Source organism: Poeciliopsis prolifica, unplaced genomic scaffold, assembly GCF_027474105.1.
Source record: "Poeciliopsis prolifica strain line A6 unplaced genomic scaffold, Auburn_PproV2 SCAFFOLD040, whole genome shotgun sequence".
NCBI classification, from domain to species: domain Eukaryota; kingdom Metazoa; phylum Chordata; class Actinopteri; order Cyprinodontiformes; family Poeciliidae; genus Poeciliopsis; species Poeciliopsis prolifica.
In genome coordinates this window covers 2,902,442-2,922,370 of record NW_026562415.1, presented here as the reverse complement: position 1 = coordinate 2,922,370, position 19,929 = coordinate 2,902,442, and the positions used below count along the sequence as shown (strand labels likewise).

Below are 19,929 nucleotides of genomic sequence, written 5' to 3'. Positions count from 1 at the left end.
TCTATTGTTTTCTTGTCGTATAAACATATTTCTAATGGGGGTAACTATTACATTCATTTGTATTTATTGCGTATTGAATTAAATAGGAAAATATTACAACACGGCATTTAAAAAACCTTTAAATGTTTGTGGTAATTTAGGCCTAGTTACAAAAAGCACGAGTCTGCAACAAGGTTATGAAGTGACCTAGATTTTATGAAAAGGTTTTTAATTCATTCATTAGATAATTGACTTGGAGTCGAGACTTGGAAAAATGACTTGTGAACACCTAGGCTATATTTATGCAATGCATTATTTTTCTAAAAGTATCACACAGGTATCAGGTATCCCTAGAAAAAAAATCAAACTTTCAGAATGAAACGATTTTAACTTTTAGATTGAAATGTCCCCCTTTTAGTTGTGTTCATGTGTTTCTTTTCATTTTGCCCTTGGAGTTTCTTTCCAGTCCTCCTATTAGGGTCATTTATCCCAAAGTCATTACATCAACAGTGTATTTCTTATTCACATCTCATTCACTCCATTACAGAGCCTGTTTTGAGGTTTTTAAGCCTTTGCAAGGTATATTTTTCAGTGGGATGTTTCCCTTAACAGCAATTCATTTCACAATTTGAATCTTTCTGCTTATTTCTCTGTCCAAACCCACCCAGAGTCAGGCAGTGCCACTTGGCGCCATGCGTGGACTTTTTCACTTTTTTTTTTTAAGCCACCAACCAAGCTTACACACAATTGCAAAGAACACACTGGCAGTCTTTCATTCAGGACGGTGTTTCTCATTTTCCTTCATCATGTGTCGCCATAACCCTGACTGACCCTGTTAATACACACTCAGACTCGCACACGGTCTCCCACCAGACCACCGTGCCTCAATATGCCAGCCTCTTTTTTTTCTTTTTTTCTGCTTTGTGGTGACTGTGTGTGTTTTACAAGCCTTTCCTTGGCTCTGTTAAAATGCCCGGCACTCTGTAAAGCCATTAGCATTGCACTGAAATAGCATGTAAAACACAAACTCATACAAAACGTAGTACAGGATTTTTACAGCTGATTTAACATGAATGCACAGTTATCATATGGGACCAGAGGAAGCTTCTGTATTAGACGAGTTTTCGCTAATATAGTAGCTTATGCCAATTTCTACCAATAGAGCGGAAAACAGACTCACAAAGAGACATAAATATGTTGCTTTAAAATCGATTCACTTTTTTGCTTCTCAATGCAATACGTTTTAAAAACTCAAATGTTTCAAGATTAAATCATTTCTACTGAAGCAGTTCTGAGCACTACATGATATCATAACAATTTCATTATTTTTATTGAATACTAAGATGACTTATAAATCAGATGTGGGAAATTGAGTGTAGTAAACCTGGATCCAAGTCATTTGAGTATTTTTTAAGTATTAAGTTTAAGTATTACAGCATGTCCTTGGAAATATAGTAACCCAGTAAATTTGCAGCCAAGCAGCTCTGAGCCTCTGATATTGCTCTTCTTATAACAACCCTTCATAATAAGCAACCAGTTGAGCCCCATTCCTGCATCCGTATGACAACTTAGAAGCTTCTCAAGAAGTTCTTCTCCAAATGCACTGCTCACTGAAGTTTTGTCTGGTTCCAGCATTTATTTTTGTCTAGATCTTTTATCAAGCCACAATACCTCAAGTTGAGATTAAACCTCTATTTTCCTCACTCTTTGCTTTCTTTGCCTTCATCAAAAGAAAGAGAAAGTCGCTCCTTTCTTTCCCTGAGCATCTTAGTCATGTATGTTCATTGTAGCCAGTAAGGATAAAGAAGTGCTGAACCACCTGACTACTATAGTATTGATACTCTTCAGGCAATAGACCTGAAGTACAAAAATGGCATGGAACATTTTTGTTAAACGTATTTTGCAATTGCAATTTTGCACACATTGATGCTTAAATAATGACTTTGTTTTAATATTAAATCCAGCTCTATATTCAATGTTTTATGCATCTAATGGAAATATCAGTGAACTTGATGATGTCCTGCTTATTGATCTGTCAAATCTGACAGATTTTTTAAAGATGCATTTACAAAGATTATTTTAAAAAGTCTAAATTGAAATAAAATAGGTGTTACTAAAGTAAATATGATAATATTAATTAAGCATCGTCTTTAAAAAATGGTTAACGTCTAGCTGCATCTGTTTAAAATGAGGGATTTTTTTGAAGGATCATCATGTTTCCCAGAAGAAATGAATATCTATTTATCCACAACAGTATTTTTGACTTAATACTGTTGATTTTATGTCGGAAGTGTTTAATGTTATGAACAAACTCTGAACACATAAACAGCATGAGGCTGGAAGCTGTAATGGCCATTCGGAGTGATGTATTTCCCACGCATGTGATGTGGAGAGAGTGCGGATTGATAGATCAGATAAAGCGGAAGCATATTTGTTCTGCACGAAACACATGAGTGATGGATGTCAAAAAGCTTTCACTGTGGATTTTCTCGAACCACAGACGCTAAGGAATCATGCCAGTTGTGGTTGAGGCTGGTAACATGCTGTACTATTGTTTAGTCAGACTTTTCTGAAGCATGAAAGCAGCAGAGTTGTGCAAATTGCTGCTATATACATGCACACATTTCTGACATTTGCTTGGACATGTTTGCCTTTGAATATTTTCTTAATGGACCTAAACATGTTTCCTCCCCTAATGTGTGTTTGTTTCATCTTTCTGTTTAACTTCAGCTTAACTGCAGAGTAACGCTGTCTCGTATGGCGAGGTTATCCTGAAAGCACTGTTTTCTCTGCCATGGTCATAACAATAAGCTTTATGGCTCAATGACGCCTCTAATGAGCACTGAAGAGAGTTGGCATCAGAATTTTCCGTTCTCCTTCACAAAATCAGGAAGTCTCTTTCTGTCCCTATTAATGGTCTGAAGTATGGTAGTAAAAGAAAAACGTATATTCTGTGTTTTCGTTCGTGCGAATGCATGTGGGTGTTGCTCCGTCTTACCGTTTGGAAGCGCTCTCTAGAATTTGTGGCTGATGTTTGCACTAGAGTATGTGTTACCATTCGTCTAAGTCCTTAGCTTATACGTTTGTGTGTGTTTGGTGCCATAGAAAATAAAAAATAAAAAAAAATGAATGAAGTGTTATTGGCTGAAATGACTCTATCAGCTGAAACTTAAATAGCTCCAGGTTGTTAACTGCGTGTGTTTTTTGGCCTGCTAAAACTGGAGAAACTTCAGGAAAAGTTACTTTGAATTCGCTATGTACGACTCTTGCAAGTTATTGGAATGAAACAAGCCAAAAAATTACAGAATTTAGATGTCCATCTTATAATGTTGTCTCTACATTTTAAGAGAATATTGGGTCTTTTTTATGCAACGAGAGAAATATTGGATTTTTTTGAGGTGGATCAATAACTTGTAGTGCAATAAGCTGGTTTTAAAAAGCACAAATTTGAACATTAACATGAGGTTAAATTATTTAAATTATTAATTATAGCAACTTAGGTCATATAGATTTAATGAACTGTTACATATTCCAAGCATTAATATCCGATTTTGATGATTATGGCTTACAGGAGGTTATCACAAAAAAGGTAGATCCTGAAGGCAGTTCTCAAAATGCTGAAAGTTCAGTGGAAGAAAAAAGTGTTAGAAAAACACAGAAAAAAGCTTGAGATATAATACTCTGTGTTAAATATGCAAACCCATTCAATAACTATTTAACACTTTAGATGAGGATATTACAGAAGACAATAAAAGTAATAATACAGCTTAATAAGATGTTTGTTTGTGTACTGTATGTATAAACTTCTTTTATTCATAAATAATGGCTTTTTAAATGCAATTTGTCCTTTATTTTGCCTTCTGCCAGTGTCTGTGCAATTATCTGAGCTCTACAGAAAATGGTAGAGTTTGCTTTGTTCTAGATATGCAATAAAATAAATTAGGTTTCCAGTGGGTATTATCGCTGTTTTTCTAGTTTTATCCCCTGATGTCCAGAGGCGAAATGATTCCCTCTTCCCTGGCTGGCAAGAACAATGGGTGTCCATTGATGTGTCTGCCTGAGAGCCGCCCGCCGCTTTAAGGTCACAGATTGGGTGAATTCTGATTGGCAGGACTTACGAAAACAGGACAGGGCAGAGCTGGAACTAAAACATTACCACTGATAGTGCAGACTGTAAATACTCAGCTAACAATGGGAGTGGAAGTCCAGCTGTGTCTGTGTCACTAGGATTTCAGCATCCGCTATGATTAAAGCATTCAGTCGTGGTAAAAACGAGGTGCATCCTCTGTTGTGCCTCCCAAGAAACTACATAACCAGGATCAAAGCAATCAGAATTATAAGTCCAAGCTGAATTTTCAATTTATTTCCAGAACATTTTATTTTACCTTGATCATTTTTAACAAATGATGTACCCCCTATACTTCACAATAAATGACTTACCTTGACATTTGTAGAGTTTGGGCAGTAAGGTTTAGGGATTGTGTTCCTGCAGAAAGTCAGAACCATCCATCTGTTCTGTGTTGTGGTTTGGAGACTCCAGTCTAGGCTTTCATCAAGCATCTCTGCTTCCTCCTTCAAGGATGATTGTTTTCTCTTTAAATAAAGGCACATATAATCATTTTGACCATTGCACACACCCACACGTGTACATTCAGTGGATTTCATCACGTAAAGAGCAGTAGATTGACCTGTCTCCTGCAGCCATAAGGGACCAGAAACTCCAAGCTGCCCCAAACTTGTCCATGAAGAAAATCTGAAATGATTTACGCAACTTTACTGGGACTTTTGTGTCCTCATAGTACGACCAAAGCAGATACACAGAAGCAGAAAAAAACTCCCCTCTCACATTCAACCAGGTCTCAGTACCTATTTCATGGCAACACATCCGTAAGTACACACACACACACACACACGCACACACACGCACACACACTTTGGCCTTCAGTGGTCATTACTGACAAACTGCTGGTTTTCAGAGTTATTGAATCCAGGCTTAATGGCTTTACCAGACGACCTCTTTTCACATGCCTATGTCTTTTTCTCTGACTTTCTCTCCTTTCACCCTTGAACTTTCCCTCTCTTTTTTTTTGTCTCTTTCTCGTCCTTTGTGTGCCTCCATTGCTTTTCTCCATCCTTGTAAATCCGTCTTTCAATCTTCCTGTTCGTATTGACTTTCCTACTGTCAGTGACCGGTGTTCGGGTTGCTCACTCTTCTTCTCACTTGAGATGCTGCCTTTCCTTTCCACGGCTGTGTTTCCCTCCATTTCCTCCTTCAGTGGTAATGCAAATACAAGCTGGTATTGGTGACAGGTGAAGGCCAAAGACCTCGATTTACACACAAAATAAAATGTGCAGAAAGCTGCTTTCCACTCTTAGTTCTTTCCCACTTTTTATCCAAAGTGCTGCCCTCCTCGCAGAATTAGCCTTAACATAGGTCCAGCTTCACACTTTTCTCCCACATAAGTGGTGCAGATGTTTCCCTCAACAAGTTCAAGTCATTTGTAGTTGCTATACTGGAAGAATTTACTTCATAATGGTTGTAAAACACTGCAGACATGGGCCCAAAAGCAACACTTATTTCTAACAGCTGAAATTTGTCTTTCCTGGAAGCACGGAGAAAGTATAATAACGTTCTTTCATCCTGCTGGCTGGCAGTGTGCAAACAGAACGTGGGGAAGGGGCAGAGCTGTTACTCTTCAATCCAAACAGCTGCAACAGGGAGACTGAAATCTATATATATATATATATATATATATATATATATCAACCTTCTTTCAGCCAGCTGACTATAAATGTGCAGCAACAGAGTTAGGAGGGCCTGCTCTGCAAAACTCACTGCCTGATGAAGGGTAATCGTGGTCATTTCATTTAATGGATTTCCAAATATCGGAACGAACATTTTAAGACCTTTGAAGCCATAACCATTTATATTACCTAGAGAGGCACCAAAGAAATTAGCTTACAGCTCGTAATGTTAACCAAGCCACGCGCTAATGCTAACGCGCTAAAGACAATTTTTAATGTCAACTCTCCAATCACTCGGCTTTGTGCCTTTGTGTTGAAATAACAGCATTTCCTGCCTTACTGTGACCGCCCTAATCAGGCAGAACACCGCCCATGCTAACTAATTATTGACCACTGCTTGGCGGTTTTGATTTTAGAATTTGTGAGTCTCAACTTGTTCAAAGCTTTAATTTGAATAAAACTATAAACTCAAAACCACAACTTGGGATTTTGCTCAAAGTGCTTTTATCTTCCTTAGATTGTCTGACTGACTGTACGCAATTACCGCTGCAGTCTTTTCCTTGTTTACTTCTGCAGCACTTTATATTGTCAGTCCAGCTCTGTGTATTTGGTCCTCAAGGGCCAATTTAAGCTTTAAGCCTTGTTTATAGGCCTTGTAAGTCCTGTTCCCTCTGAAGCTCCTCCATGTAGTTAGAGTGCAGGCTTCAGATTCATGAGCCCAGTTTGTTGGACGGTGGAAACCTTTGAAGGTCGTGCTTGTAAATATGAATCTGTTCCTGAAGTGAGCTTAGCTTATTAAATAGCCTATAAAAATAAAATTACCAACTGATTCTGATTTGCCCACCAAACACTTTCTTCAGAGATGTTAAAGAGCGCAGTGTTTCAGTCCTCCAGGAGCAGTTTTAGCCACAAGTCGTCGAGCAGTATTCCCACCGCAGCTCGTTAGCTTGTGTTATTTGCTGAGCTGCTTCCACTACGACTGAGCTGGACATAATGTGGGCACTTTTGGGCTTGGTGCAGCACCGGCAGCCAACTTATGAAGCATTTTACAGACTGCGTAGTCTGTACGAGCAAAATGGTTAGAATAAAAACAGGCAGAAGGATCGAAGTCTGTAGAGGCCAATTTATATTTTTGTTCCTCATAATAGTATTTCTATAGCACCTGTTAGTGTTTCTACTTTTCCTTAGACTTTACATCATATAATTTCCCCCATTATAGAGTCAAAATAGGTAGAAATATGCCCTCCAGACATTTTTGGATTCCTCATTCTCTCTCTCCCGCTCTCTCTCTCTGAGCTCAGGACTTTTTGTTCTGTATTTCTTTTATATTGAACTATGTCATTGAGGTTTTTATTATAAATCAAGAACATTTGCTTCTTTTCAGTCTAAGTTCATTTAAAATGGATATTTCACAGACGGTTACGACGTAACCATAAAGAAATACGACACTTTTTGTCAATATTTTAGTGTAAATGCAGCCCCTGTGGTTTGAACAAAACAGTGCCAATCAAAGAAGAAAACCATTAAATGTCCTCTGTCTTGTTCAGTTGCACTGATCAATTTTAGGCATACTTTGAAATTAAAGTGCGTGTATCTTAAGCCGTCACCTGACTTTGACATCTTTATTTCTGCTAGCTCGGCTCCTCTCAGACGGTCAAACCAAACCGCATACAGCCGTCTCAACAGCTACCCAATACTGGATTATTGCTGCTGTGTATGCAGTGCTTTGTATTCTTTGTTACATCATCTTTTTAATGGGCCAACAAAAATCTCATATCTTTTTACAAATAAAAATCTGAAAGCCAGACCCGTATTTCTTTTCAGCCCCTCTGAGTCGATACTTTGCAGAACCTCCGTTCCTGCTGTTACATCTCCGACACGTTTGGGGTTTGTCTCACCAGCTCTGCACATATAGAGTGTGCAATATTTTTGTCTTTTTTTTTCCTGTGAAGAATATTTAAAGCTCAGTCAGTCAAAGGAGAGAGTCTGTGAAAAGCAACGTGAATGGACCGTTCCAACAGGTGAACATGCCTTGATCTTAGCCGTTCCATCGCGGTCGTTCTCTTGTGACTGCAGGTTCAGCGTCGTTTTCTACCTTGAAGCTTTGCCTCCACTTTCGCAGACTCCACTGGGTGTTCTTCCAGGCTTGGCCTGCATTTAGCTCCATCGATATTCACATCAAGTCCGCAAATGAGAATTCATTCGGCTGTCTTTCAACAACTCGCAGTGAATAATCTGAAAGCAGACTTTACCGTCTGAGCTGTGGATCTGTCCAGGACCTATAAAGTTACCACGGGCCTCTGGGCTGCTTCTCTGACCGATGTTCTCTTTGCCCGGCCTGTCAGTTCAGGTGGACAGCTTTGTCTTTTTATGGCTTGTTGTTGTATTTTGTTATTTCCACTTTCTGGTGATGGATGGAGGAACAGACCTCTATGAGGTGTTCACAGTTTGGGATTTCGTTTAATAACCTAACCGTGCTTTAAACTTCCTGCTGTGTTCCCTGCAGCTTCATAAAGCTGCCTGATTATGAATGTTCTCGCTAAGACGGTCAGAGAACATCTGGAGCCATACTAAGATTAAATTACATTCAACTGGATTCGGTTTAATAAGCAAGTGACCCCTGAAGGTAACTGGAATTAGCTGTGGGTTTTATTAAGGGGTATGAGATCAAAGAGCGTTGAATACACATTCAAACTACAACTTCTGTCTTTTTCTCTTCACTTTGCACTCAAGATTTATAGATTTTCTGTGACAAAACGTCAAGAGGTGTAAGGGGAGGGAATATTTTTTTGCAGAACACTGTAGCCCCAGTTGAGTGGACCCTGATCTGAGGAGACACAAAATTCACAACCCAGAACATTCTTGTTAAATGAGTCAAATCACTAGAAAGTTTTGGTGTTTCAATAAACAGCCATGCAGTAGAAAGATACAAACATTTGGCTTAAGTTACTGTAAATTAAAAACCGCCCTCAAGAAATCCTCCATTGTAAGATGATACATTTGTTCTTCCTCTCCTTTGTTTCCTTTTCTCCCCCTTTTTGCTCAACGTTTGTGAGTGTTTGTTCATGCTCCTATCTCCCTTTGCTGACTTATGGTTTCTTTAGAAAACATTAGCATTCCACTGCAAAGAGGTTCAGGCCCTGCAACATGTGTCAGGAGGTCAGTGCATACACACGTCTTACCTGTCATCCTCATTCTCGAGCTGATAACCTGTGTGTGAACGAACACGGGGCACGGGCTGCTCCAGCAGTGTGTGTGCGTGCGTGCGTGCGTGCGTGTGTGTGTGTGTCGCTGTGAGGCCGATAATGATCAATCATGATAATGGAGCTTTAGTTGCTGCAGTAAAAAAAGCAAAACAGACCCTTTCTGTGTAACAGACACACACGTAACCCCTTCACCTTCATCTTCCCTTCTTTGCTCAGACCCTTCTGCCACTCAGTTAATCAGGATCGGATCTTTAACCTCATGTTGTGCGCCCACTCACCTTGTCACCGTAAAAACCAAACTACTGTGTCATATATTCTGGCAGGAAGCACAATTCTGGCTTTTTTTATGCTCTCCATTTAAATCAATCTTCCGTATTTTCTTTATTTTGTTTTTTCGTACCACACATGAAACATGATCAGCAGCAGATCTAAAATGCAGCATTCAAATTCTTAATGCACAATCTGAAACAGATTGAGCCGTAAAGCTCTTGATTTAGACGAAGACGAGACATTTATTGTTCAGCAGCAAATGGGACTTTCTCTTTGGAATATAAAATTACGAAACCACTTAACAAAATGTTTTGAATTATAACACCTATTGGAAGATTATAATCTCTGTCAGAAGTCCTGTTTTAACTCTGCTTTATGCCAAAGTATTTCACAAGTTTGACTCATTTTTGCATAATTTTGTTAAATCACCAAATACATCACAATGTTTATGGTTGAATTATTCAATTTTATTCATCGCATATATCTCACAGAAGAGATAAGTATATTTCATTGTAAAAATGTAATGCCTTCATATCTTTAATAAACAAAAATAAAGCTTAAAATAGACAATCCAGCAAGACATTAACTTGTGTGTGAAGATATTTATTGAATGCGTAATGTAAGATCATCAAGTTTTCCTTACCCCGAGCAATGAAAACTGTTCCAAGACCAACAACGGTAGGGACTCATATTCCCCACATAATCGTTCCTAACAAGCTAATAAAACCCAAGGACTATACATAACATAAACAGCCTCATCAGGACTGATTATCGCTACTTTGAGGGCATTTATGATTTGGATTCACAGTTTGTTCTTCGGTTCATCCCTCAAATTAGATACACTCTGATTTTATGTTTTTGGTTTAAAAGAAGAAGATGCAATAGACTAGGATGAAGCACAAAAGCATGCTTTGCTTAATAATAAAGTTATTTTAACACCTGGCTCTGAAAGGCAACAGATGTTCTTATCAATTGTTCAGTATCTCAAGAAAAAGCTCAGAAACTGTCCATAACCAGCCCACTGCCAATCACATGATGCAAAGCTAGTCTGATTTGTGCAGGAGTGTCGCTCATAAAGTATTTTAGTCGTGTTGAGGATTAAATAAGGCATAATAATTCAAGGATATTTATATTGTTGTGATCTACTGATGCCTTCAGAGTACCGTATTTTTGGGATTATAAGCCGCTACTTTTTTCTTACGGTTTGAACCGTGCGGCTCGTCGCCCAGAGCGGCTTTTTCTTCAACCAACAGGGGGCTCTTTAGCAGGAAGTGAATCACTGCAAGTCATAATTGGAAATCAGAGAAGAAAGTATAGTCCGACACGGCTTATATTTACGTTTCTTGTTTATTTCAAAACATTTGCAGGTGCGATTTATAGTATGGCGCACCCTATAGTCCGGAAAATACAGTAATCTTCAGACAGAGCCGTGCTGGTTTACCACCACAACCTAAACGGTTGCTATACGGAAGGACGGATCCATTCCGCTGTTTCATGCTGTTTACACATTTCTGAACCCACCATTTGAAAGTTGCAGCAGAAAACAAGATTAGACATTGCATTGCATCTGGTATTGTGATATTTTATTGAGTCTGTACAAACCGTAGCCTCTTTGCTGCTCTTTCTTTACTACCAGGCCACCCAGTGAGGTTTTCTGTCGCTCCAGAAACAACCGACCCAGAATAGCGATCTGCTTTTATAAAAACATTTTGTTGGAAGAGTTTTAGTGATTGAAAGATCGACCAAATAACTCTGACTGCAATGTTTTATGTTTTTACTTACCTCCATGCTTTTATCTTAGGAAAAAACAAAATTTGACCTCGTATTTAGACTTCAAGTTCACCTAAATTACTTCTAGCTTGAGTGGATTTGCTTTATAAAATCACCTGAGACTTTTAGCTGTGAAGCAGATATGTTCTTCTTCAACATAAAACCTGCATAGTTTACATATAGTTTATGTGGTTTTATTTAATCTCCGAGTTTGTGTGTGTGTGTTTTTTTTACCCAATTTGACGTTTTTTTTTATCGTTTTCGACTGATCTTGTCAAGCGTGGGTCAAGGTCGCTGAAGAAAAGCTGCACTAAACCGATTATCTCCTCTCAATCACCCTCTAACCTTATCTTTACTGCCGTGTTGTTCTGGGAGATTGCAGCTTAAAATGCAAAGCCATTAAGTTGAATTACCTAAAAAACACGCTCAGATTGATGCTGGCGATGTCACTGTTCTTCGCTGTAAAACGGAGCCCTCTAAATCCTTCGCTCGCTCAATCCAACACTCTTAAAGGTCTGTGTGGCCTGATAGGGCTCGCGGAGCTCATAAAAGGATGAACATTTTTCAAAAAAATCAAGACGATAACTGTTACCTTGCAGATAATAGCGATAGGAGTTGGACTATGTGCTCAAAACTCCCCATTTTTCTTCGGATCTCGATTTTTCCCGTCCGTCGTGTGGCGGGGATTCCTCAAAGATTTCATAATGCGCTTCGATTTTCTCCCTCAAAATGTAAAAAAAAAAAATCCTTCTTGTGACCACCATCCGAAGTCCTTTTGGATGGTGCGCGGCAAATTTTCGAAGCATATGTTTCCTATATCCATCACCTGGAAACAGTGAATGAGTCAGAGTGTAAGTTTAGATCTGTGCAGTGGGGGTAGTCTCCAAAGCGGGCCAAGCGTTTGCTCTTTTAACATGGCATTAAACTGTCCTCCATGTTTCCTCTGAACCCTTTCTTCTACTGTCTTGTTTTCCCTTCATCTACGTACATTAAAGCCCTCATCTGTTATCGCAACGTTTCACAAATGGAGATGTAGGTGATGACGCTGCTGCGGTGTCTCCGCCACAGGTAAACCGCTGTGTTTCAGACATTTACCACCCCATCACAAATTACTTGCTTTCCCTAGAGCATCTTGGCTCTTTCACAGTAATGACTGAGAGGACAATAAGCAGCTTCTTCCACAGGATCATAAAGTCATTGAAACCCCGCAAACTGCACACCATCTGCACCGTTTACAAGTCGCATCGCTCAGTTCTGAACCTTGTGTTGCCCTTCTTGAATTTATGTGCAAGCTTTTCAACTTCTTCTTAACAATACAACCATGTACCTAATGTAGTTTATTGAGATTAAATAAAAATCTGAAAAATGTAGCATTCACTTGAGTTCAGCCCTCTGGGTCATTCCCCCCCCCCATTTTTCTTCATTTTCCCATCCACTTCATAATCACGCACCACATTGTGTTCATTTGTCACAGAAAATCCCCAGAAAAATCCGTCGAGGTTTTGAGGTTGCATGAAAAGTTCAACGGGGTAACAAACGGCTTGTTGGCGAGTTGTGCTCTCAACTTGCAAGCCATCTTCAGATTCTCTCAATACCCAAACGAAATGTTAGCTCGCTAATTATGTTCTATGAAGCCATTTCTCCAGAACTGACTTACAGTGGCAGCAGATCTTTTATGGAGTAAATAGACTGGAGATTTAACTCTAAGATGGTGATTAATTATGCATGGCGGGGGGATGTAAGCCGTTTTTATTCCCTATCTGCAGTCTAATGAATGCAAGTTTTATTTTGTATGTTTTTATTTGGTCATGACTAAATTCAGCTGAACTGTTTGAAATCGTGAAGCACTGAGAAGAGCCAGACTTCAATAGAAATGTTTAAACCTGGTTTTAGATGTCCTGACTTTTAGTCCCTGGTGTGGGCGAAGTTTCAAACACACCCTGTAATTAAATGAGGAAAAAAAAAAAAATTCAACAATTTCGGTTTCTCCAATAATAAAAATGACCCAATATATGGATAATCAGCAATACATGCATGTGCTTTATAGGCAGAGTTTCATTAATCATTAATGTTATTGCTTGGGGCAGTTTTACACATGAATAACGCCACTGTAATATAAAATACCACTGAGGTTTTTCTGGCTATGAGATGAGAGGAGAATGAAGAGGTTCGGCTGTAACGAGGGGATATTTGCCAATATCTGACCCAGGCCTCACACACACACTCACACACACACACCATCATAAATGTAGGCTTGTGTTACATGAATGTTTAAGCGGCACTCTTATTGATACAGATGTATTGGTCATTAAGCCGGTTAGATTTGACGTCTCAGCTCTGCCGCAGCCAAAGAAAATAGCAGCATTGCTTTGCTGCAGAAATTTTCCCGTCCGTTTGAAGAGAAGGAGCCACACTCTGGTCTTTTCAGATTACCATTTCACATATATTATAATCTGAGTTGTTTTGTAGGTGTTTGACTTCAAACACGCTTAGAAGTGTCAAATTGCAAACATCTCTCCGTGGTACTCTCCACCACATTGGACTGGAGCAGGGATTGGGGGGAAGGCATCGGGTGGAGCTCTATGTAGCACTCTCCCCGTGACCCCCGCCTTCTTGAGCCCCGTCCTGCATCTCAGTTTAAGAGTTTAGGGCATTGGGATTGGGGTGGGGTAGACTCTGCAGTTGGGTCTTCCACACTCCACCCACAAACACAATCTAGTTCACTTTATGGATGCATATTTACATTCATAGCAGCATTAAAACGGACACAAATCCAATCACCCTGGGGGGGACGGGCACGGCTCTCTTATGGTAACGCCCCGCTGCACCTGCTCTAGACTGGAGGTGTTGGGGTCGGTATATCTTGAGATATAAATTTTTCCAAAATTCTTTCAGTCTGAATGACAATCTAATTTCTTGAGTTGTCTTGAAAAGTGTGGAAAAGTTTAGGATTTGCTGAAATAATTGGCCAAGTCTGGAGAAGAATGGAAAAATATTTTCAATGCATCTGGAAAATGTTTGATTTTCCAGACCTCTTTCGATTTCCTACCAAGTAAGGAAATGGAAACACTAAATAATAATATAATATAAAGCAGCAGTGCTTTAGCGATGGCTAAGAGTTTGCACCTTAATTTCTGAACTTTTAAAACTCGTTTAAAACTCAGCCGATGAAGAGGGGGAAAAATAAGTCTCTTTTCATCAGGCCAATAAATTCATTCATACCTTCGATGTTCTGTGGTCATAATCCATAATCATATTTTCACTTGGCTTCTGTAATCTGTGGTCCCTGTTGACCAGGTGATTTTTGTAAATCCCACAGATTCTATTGGCTCTGATGGATTTGAGGATTCCCCATGAGGCGATTTGTGTTTCTGCATGAACTAATGATATTAACATGCCTAATAATTTATTGCTGTATCCAGAACGGTACGTTTTTTATCGTCCGATACATTGATGATTTGTTTTTTTATTCGGAGGACTGTATTTATTTGTTTTAAATGACAAATCTTCATTAGCCTAATCTCTCTATTTTTACATTTTTCAGACAGCTATTGTGCAATATGAACTGAATCAGTTTCAACAATATGATGTGGCTGAAAAAAATAATTCAAATTTGTCGAATTGCAAAAATACAATTTTTTGCCTGAAATATTTGTCAAAATTAAACTTTTGAACTTGTTCTTGGTCTCAGAAGAACTTGTCTTCACGCACACTTTTACTGGCATTTCTTATTTACCTGCGCTTTTTAGGAATGATATGATGCTGTTGAGTTTTGAAACATTGCCATAAATCTCTATGGAAAAGTAATATTCACAAAATGTGCATCGCTGACTCTGAATCTAGTAATTTGTCCTTGAAAATCCAAGAGTTGCAGATTGTGAAGTGGAAGAATTTGGCCTTCAACTCTCCCGTAATTGGAAAATATTACACCAATAACTGGTTTCATCATTTGTGGAACCTACAGATAAGATTGGAGTTATCATTTAATTACCTAAAGGTTTGTATTTTGTTATCCAGCGTCCAAAAGTCTTTTATCGTGGTCACAAAATCTTTACTATTTTCTCCTTCCTTATTCGTGTTTCTTTCAGTTGGAGGCGGAGTTGGCGTTGTGTGAGAAGGAGGGGGCGGAGCTCCAGGAGTATGCCAATCAGGTCCTGCAGCAGATCGCCGACCGGTGCCCGGACATTTTGGAACAAGTCGTCAATGCCTTGGAGGACAGCTGCTGACTGACCTTTGCACACACACGCTCACAGACTGACTGAAAAAATACAAATAAAATAAAAATCACACTCGTTTGCATGCAAAAGTCAAACATTGAGCGCAAACCCGCGGGAAAAAAAATCTGATAAAATACAAAATCACATCTGCAAGCCGCCACAATCCTCATGAAACGGAAAGAAAACCAATGTTGAAGAAGCTCAACTGTGCTTTAGTTGTTCTAATTTGAGAGGAATGTCAATGTTACATCACTACAGAAAAATACTAGCTAGCTGAAGGAAATTATGTCCCTTGGTCGGTTTAAAGTGCTTTATTGGCAGATTAGATCAGAATAGATATATTTTTCTAACTCTTCTTAGAAAGGAAGCACTTCTGCTGCACTGACCATCTTGTAAGTCCTGGCTGGTGGCTGCAGTTCCACTCTGGGAAAATGGTTTCAACCTGAGAAATCCATGTTAAAAAAAAAAAGGAAAAAGTTATTTGGGCTTGCCAGGCTGCTTCTGATGCTCGACTTGCACGTTGTTGCCACAATTTTTTTTTGATCAGTTTGAGTGTGTTTATTTCAGCTGCCTTTCGCTATTTGCATCATTTGCTGCTATCTTTTTTAAACTTTTAGTCAGTTTTTGTTTCTTTCTCTGCAGGTGTTTGATAAAAAAAAATTAAAAAATGTCTTCAGTACCTTCGACGCCCCTGGTAAGGATTGATGAAAACGCTTCAAAACAAATGAGGGTTTGTTTTTTGCAGTAATATATATATTTTTTCTGTTCTGCCTTTTGTACTTTGTACGCCCCTCTTCTGCTCATTTGACAAAACTTAGTCCTCTAATGCAATGCCACAAGGTAGAAGCATCTGGAGATGGCTTTGGCTCTTCATTTTGTTACAATGTTATAAAGGCAACTTGCTCTAGCAGAGAGACTTTAGATTTTAGTTACGTTTTTGTAATTCCAAGCATTCGTGATGCCGTGCAGCCTTAGCGAGGTTCCCAGGGCCTTTGGAGGAGAAAACAGCATCATTGGTCCTTTGCGAATTTAATTGTTTGGTGGCAAATCTAATAACTCAATCACACCACCAGATTAAACCTGGATTAAAACAAAGTTATAGTTATTTTAAAAGTTTCAGCTACTTTAAATATTGGCATGTAGCTATTATATGTGACTTTTGAAGATCAAAATGCATATGCCTTAATAAGATTTTGTGCTTATTTTGTTTTTGAACAGTAAATAAGAAAGCCGAGCTTAAATCTAACTAAAAAAGGTCTCAGTTAGATTTATTTTCTTGGTAAAGTTAATTTTTTTTTTTTTTTTAAGTTTTTCTCTTGCTTCAAAATGAGATTTTGTGAAAAGCCGTTTTTATCCTTCCCTACCAGGGGTCCGATTAAACGTGGAAGGTTTTCTACTTTCCTGTAAGTTGCTGTGTAAATTGTCAAGGAGAACCTTTGATTAACGTCCCGGCGTTTCAGTTCGCCAAACCCAAAACAACAATGAATCTCGCAACAGAACCTTTACTCAAACACTCGGATGTGCTGTGAACGTGGATCGCTTCTGTGAAAACGTCGTCTTTGGTTCAGTTGCGTCGTCCAGACTGAAATCAGGTTGACTTCAAATAATTCCTCCGCATATCTTCCTCATGACTGTCCCTTTAGAGTTCATAAGAGGTCAAATCGTTTCTGATACGAGAAGTAAGTGTTATATATAAATACAGATATATTTTTTTCTTGTTTCTTTTGAAAGTATGCATCAGAGTATTATATCTTGGTTGGTCTGCTTCACATGGTGTCAAACTCTTGTCATTTTGTGAATAATTGGATGTTTGTTAGACTTTGTTTCCACCGGGAAGACTTTTCAAAGTTCCTGTTGAGTTCAACACTGACAGTATTAGCATGGTCCAGAGGGGCAGATTATTTCAAGCAAACGTTATTTTCCTTCTTTTGAATCAGCTGTGTGAGTTTCGAGGCTGTACCTTGTCTGTCTCGAGGTTTTCTTTTAAAACGTCACCTGGTTGGACATGAAGCTGGAAGACTTGGATTTATGACGCATCCTCAAATCTAACTGGTTTTGAAGGTTCTGGCTTTTGGACTCTGAGCTGATTTATATGAACTAAAGTCGGCCCTTGGCTTCTTAAATGAAACATTTATTGATCCCACAGATTTTATGGATGGTCTAAAAACCCATGTGTGTCTAATTTCAGAGACCCAGTCAGGTTTGAGCTCGTGTGTAAATTCCTTCTTCTGTTTTCTGTTTTTTTTTCTTTTTTCACTGATTCTGTCCATTACTGGGAAGGATGCTGACTGGAATTCACTTTGAACTTGTGGATCGAAAGATCAAAATGTGAGAGAGTGAAATAAATTAATGCTTTATCTTCACTTTTGCTTTGCGCTCTGTCTGTTTTTGTAGTTTCGACTCTTCCTTTACAGTTTGTTTTGACATAAAATGATGACGGGCTCCGTTTAGTCTGCATGTGGAAGAAAATGGAGGAGGCAAAAGGAAACAAGAGGCTGAAGTCAGCAAGGAAAGGTAAGTGGCATTAGGCATTTGTGGAGAATCTCTCTGGGAATTTCAAAGATTTATTTGAGCCTTTCCCTTTGTGAACTGATAAATCAAGAAACTTCTGATTTCAGCAATTTTTGAAAAGCAGAATTTGAGGCACAACTTTTTTTTTTTACCTCCTCACATATTTACATAAATCTAACTGTAACTTTCATTGATGTAAGTAAATATTTGACCGCAGATCATTGAAATTGATTGCTTTCCAACTTGTAAGAACAAAAGAAACAGTTTGTCTCGAATTATTGAAGCTGAATATTTGCAACTTTAATACGTGTGTGTGTGTGTGTGTGTGTGTGTGTGTGTCAATCTGTCCTGTTGGAAGAACCAGTTTGGAGCTTGTTTGAGTCATTTGACCCAAACCGTCGCCTTCAGAGGACAGTCAATTGGTTAAACCCGGGAATGTCAGACTGCAGGTGTTTTCAGTACTGAAAATGGAAAAAAAGGGTCAAATTAATTGTGATGTAGAGCTAATGAGCTTCAGCAGCTGAGCATGTGGGTTATTCAAGCACACTGAATGCTGCTTTGTCAAAATCCAATGAAAATAGAAGTGCGCAGTACAAGCTGTACCAGATGATTCCTGACCAGGAGCAGCAGTTTGCTGCAAACTATCTTAGCTGCTCTCCAGTGGTATATTTGAAAACCGGAGGGATTTGCTAACTGATGTTCTCGGTTAGGAGGCCATCTTTCATTATTACTACAACCTAATAATATATTTCTTTCTTTCTGGGACTGTCAAACACTGTAACATTATGTTCACTAAATGAGATTACAGTGGACCCTTGGTATTAGGTAGGATTGTGATCCAAAGCCACCCACGAATACCTAAAAAAAGATCCTCATATCTGTCCAAAGACCAAATATACCTTTATGTGCATTAATACTGTCTTTCTTACTTCCACTTCAGGGGTAAAGCAAAGGAAAATGAATTAAATGTTTAATTTACAGAGCACCAAAGTGGAAATAATCATTGTTTTTTTTATTTGTATATATTAGCAATTAATATGTCTTTTTTTGTTTTGTAAGGTAGCCATATCGGATTTTGAGCTCTGAGTTGGTCAGTCATGTCCAGCTTTCCCATCTGTAAGTCCAGCTTGTCTGATTCTGAATAAATATAAATGGCGGTGGCTGTAAATGAAGATGGACTCATAAAGAAGGATCACCATCCCAATTCCTTTTTATTTCACATCAAATCAACAGCTAGATTTTCAAAACCTGAACTCGGTTTGTGTTGTTTTTTGTTTTGGGTTTTTTATAACAGAAAACTCGTCCAAAACACACATCAGAACTGGCTTTGGTATGGATAAAACATCAAGCTTCTGGGATGACCGCAACCTCAGCTCTATTAAAACTTTTATGAACACCAGCGCCGTATGTAGCTCAGCATAATATCGTATCCTCTCCTCTGGTTTCCACTCGCCTCCTCCATTCGCTCTCTATCTTCTTCCACACGCAGACTAAACGGTGCCTGTTATCTTGTGCAAGTGGTTTATTTTCCTCTCCGCCTACTTCAGGGACACGATTGCATACCGGAGGCCTCTTTTTTTTTTTCCTTTTTATCTGAACCTGTGTCCTTCAGAAAGGCTTCGCCTCACACCAGACACGCACCGGCTCCTGCTGCGCCACCCGCCAGGAAGCCGTCCAACTGTTTGGGTTTTAACCGCGTCGCTGTCCGGTTTCTAGGTGCGCAAACAGATTAATGACACAGAGACGGCCTCCACAAACACACACATTGGTGATGGATGTTTGGTAGACGCTCACCGAACCGGAAAATGACCTGACGTTGACCCTCACCTAGCGCTTGACCTCCCAGCTCTGAGCTTCAGGTGAATGTGTTTCTTTCTGTTTTCTCGCACGTCTCTTCCCGACAGTCTGTAAACGTAACACGCGTTTTGCCCTCACATATGGCAACGCTCCACCCCCGTCTGTGTGCATGCTTTCTGCAGAGACTTCTGCTTTCTCCATCTACAGTCCTAATAAAAGCCAGCGGAGTGAGGCAGAGGGGATGAACAGAGCGACCGGGAGGAGGAGGAGGAGGAAGAGATACGGCTGCATGAGTTGCTGATTTATGTGATGGAGAGAGATAGGTAGAAAAGTGGAGACACACCACACTGAGCAGCAAACATCATTTTATCATCGCTGCTGAAACTCACATCCCGCTGAATTTAACTTTGTTGTTAGTCTGCAAAGAGACAAAA

General features: G+C 39.2%; 1 protein-coding gene across 11 annotated transcripts in view; it reads left to right on the top strand.

The window, feature by feature from the left end:
* Window positions 1–17,550, top strand: part of LOC129375531 (ELKS/Rab6-interacting/CAST family member 1-like) — a 118,091-nt gene extending 100,541 nt beyond the window's left edge. For all 11 annotated transcript variants that reach the window (XM_055054684.1, XM_055054681.1, XM_055054683.1 and 8 more), the window contains one exon: window positions 15,059–17,550. In XM_055054684.1, coding sequence (XP_054910659.1) covers window positions 15,059–15,196 — 138 coding nt within the window. In that variant the 3' untranslated portion in view covers window positions 15,197–17,550. The remainder of the gene's footprint in view (window positions 1–15,058) is intronic.
* The last annotated feature ends 2,379 nt before the right edge of the window (window positions 17,551–19,929 follow it).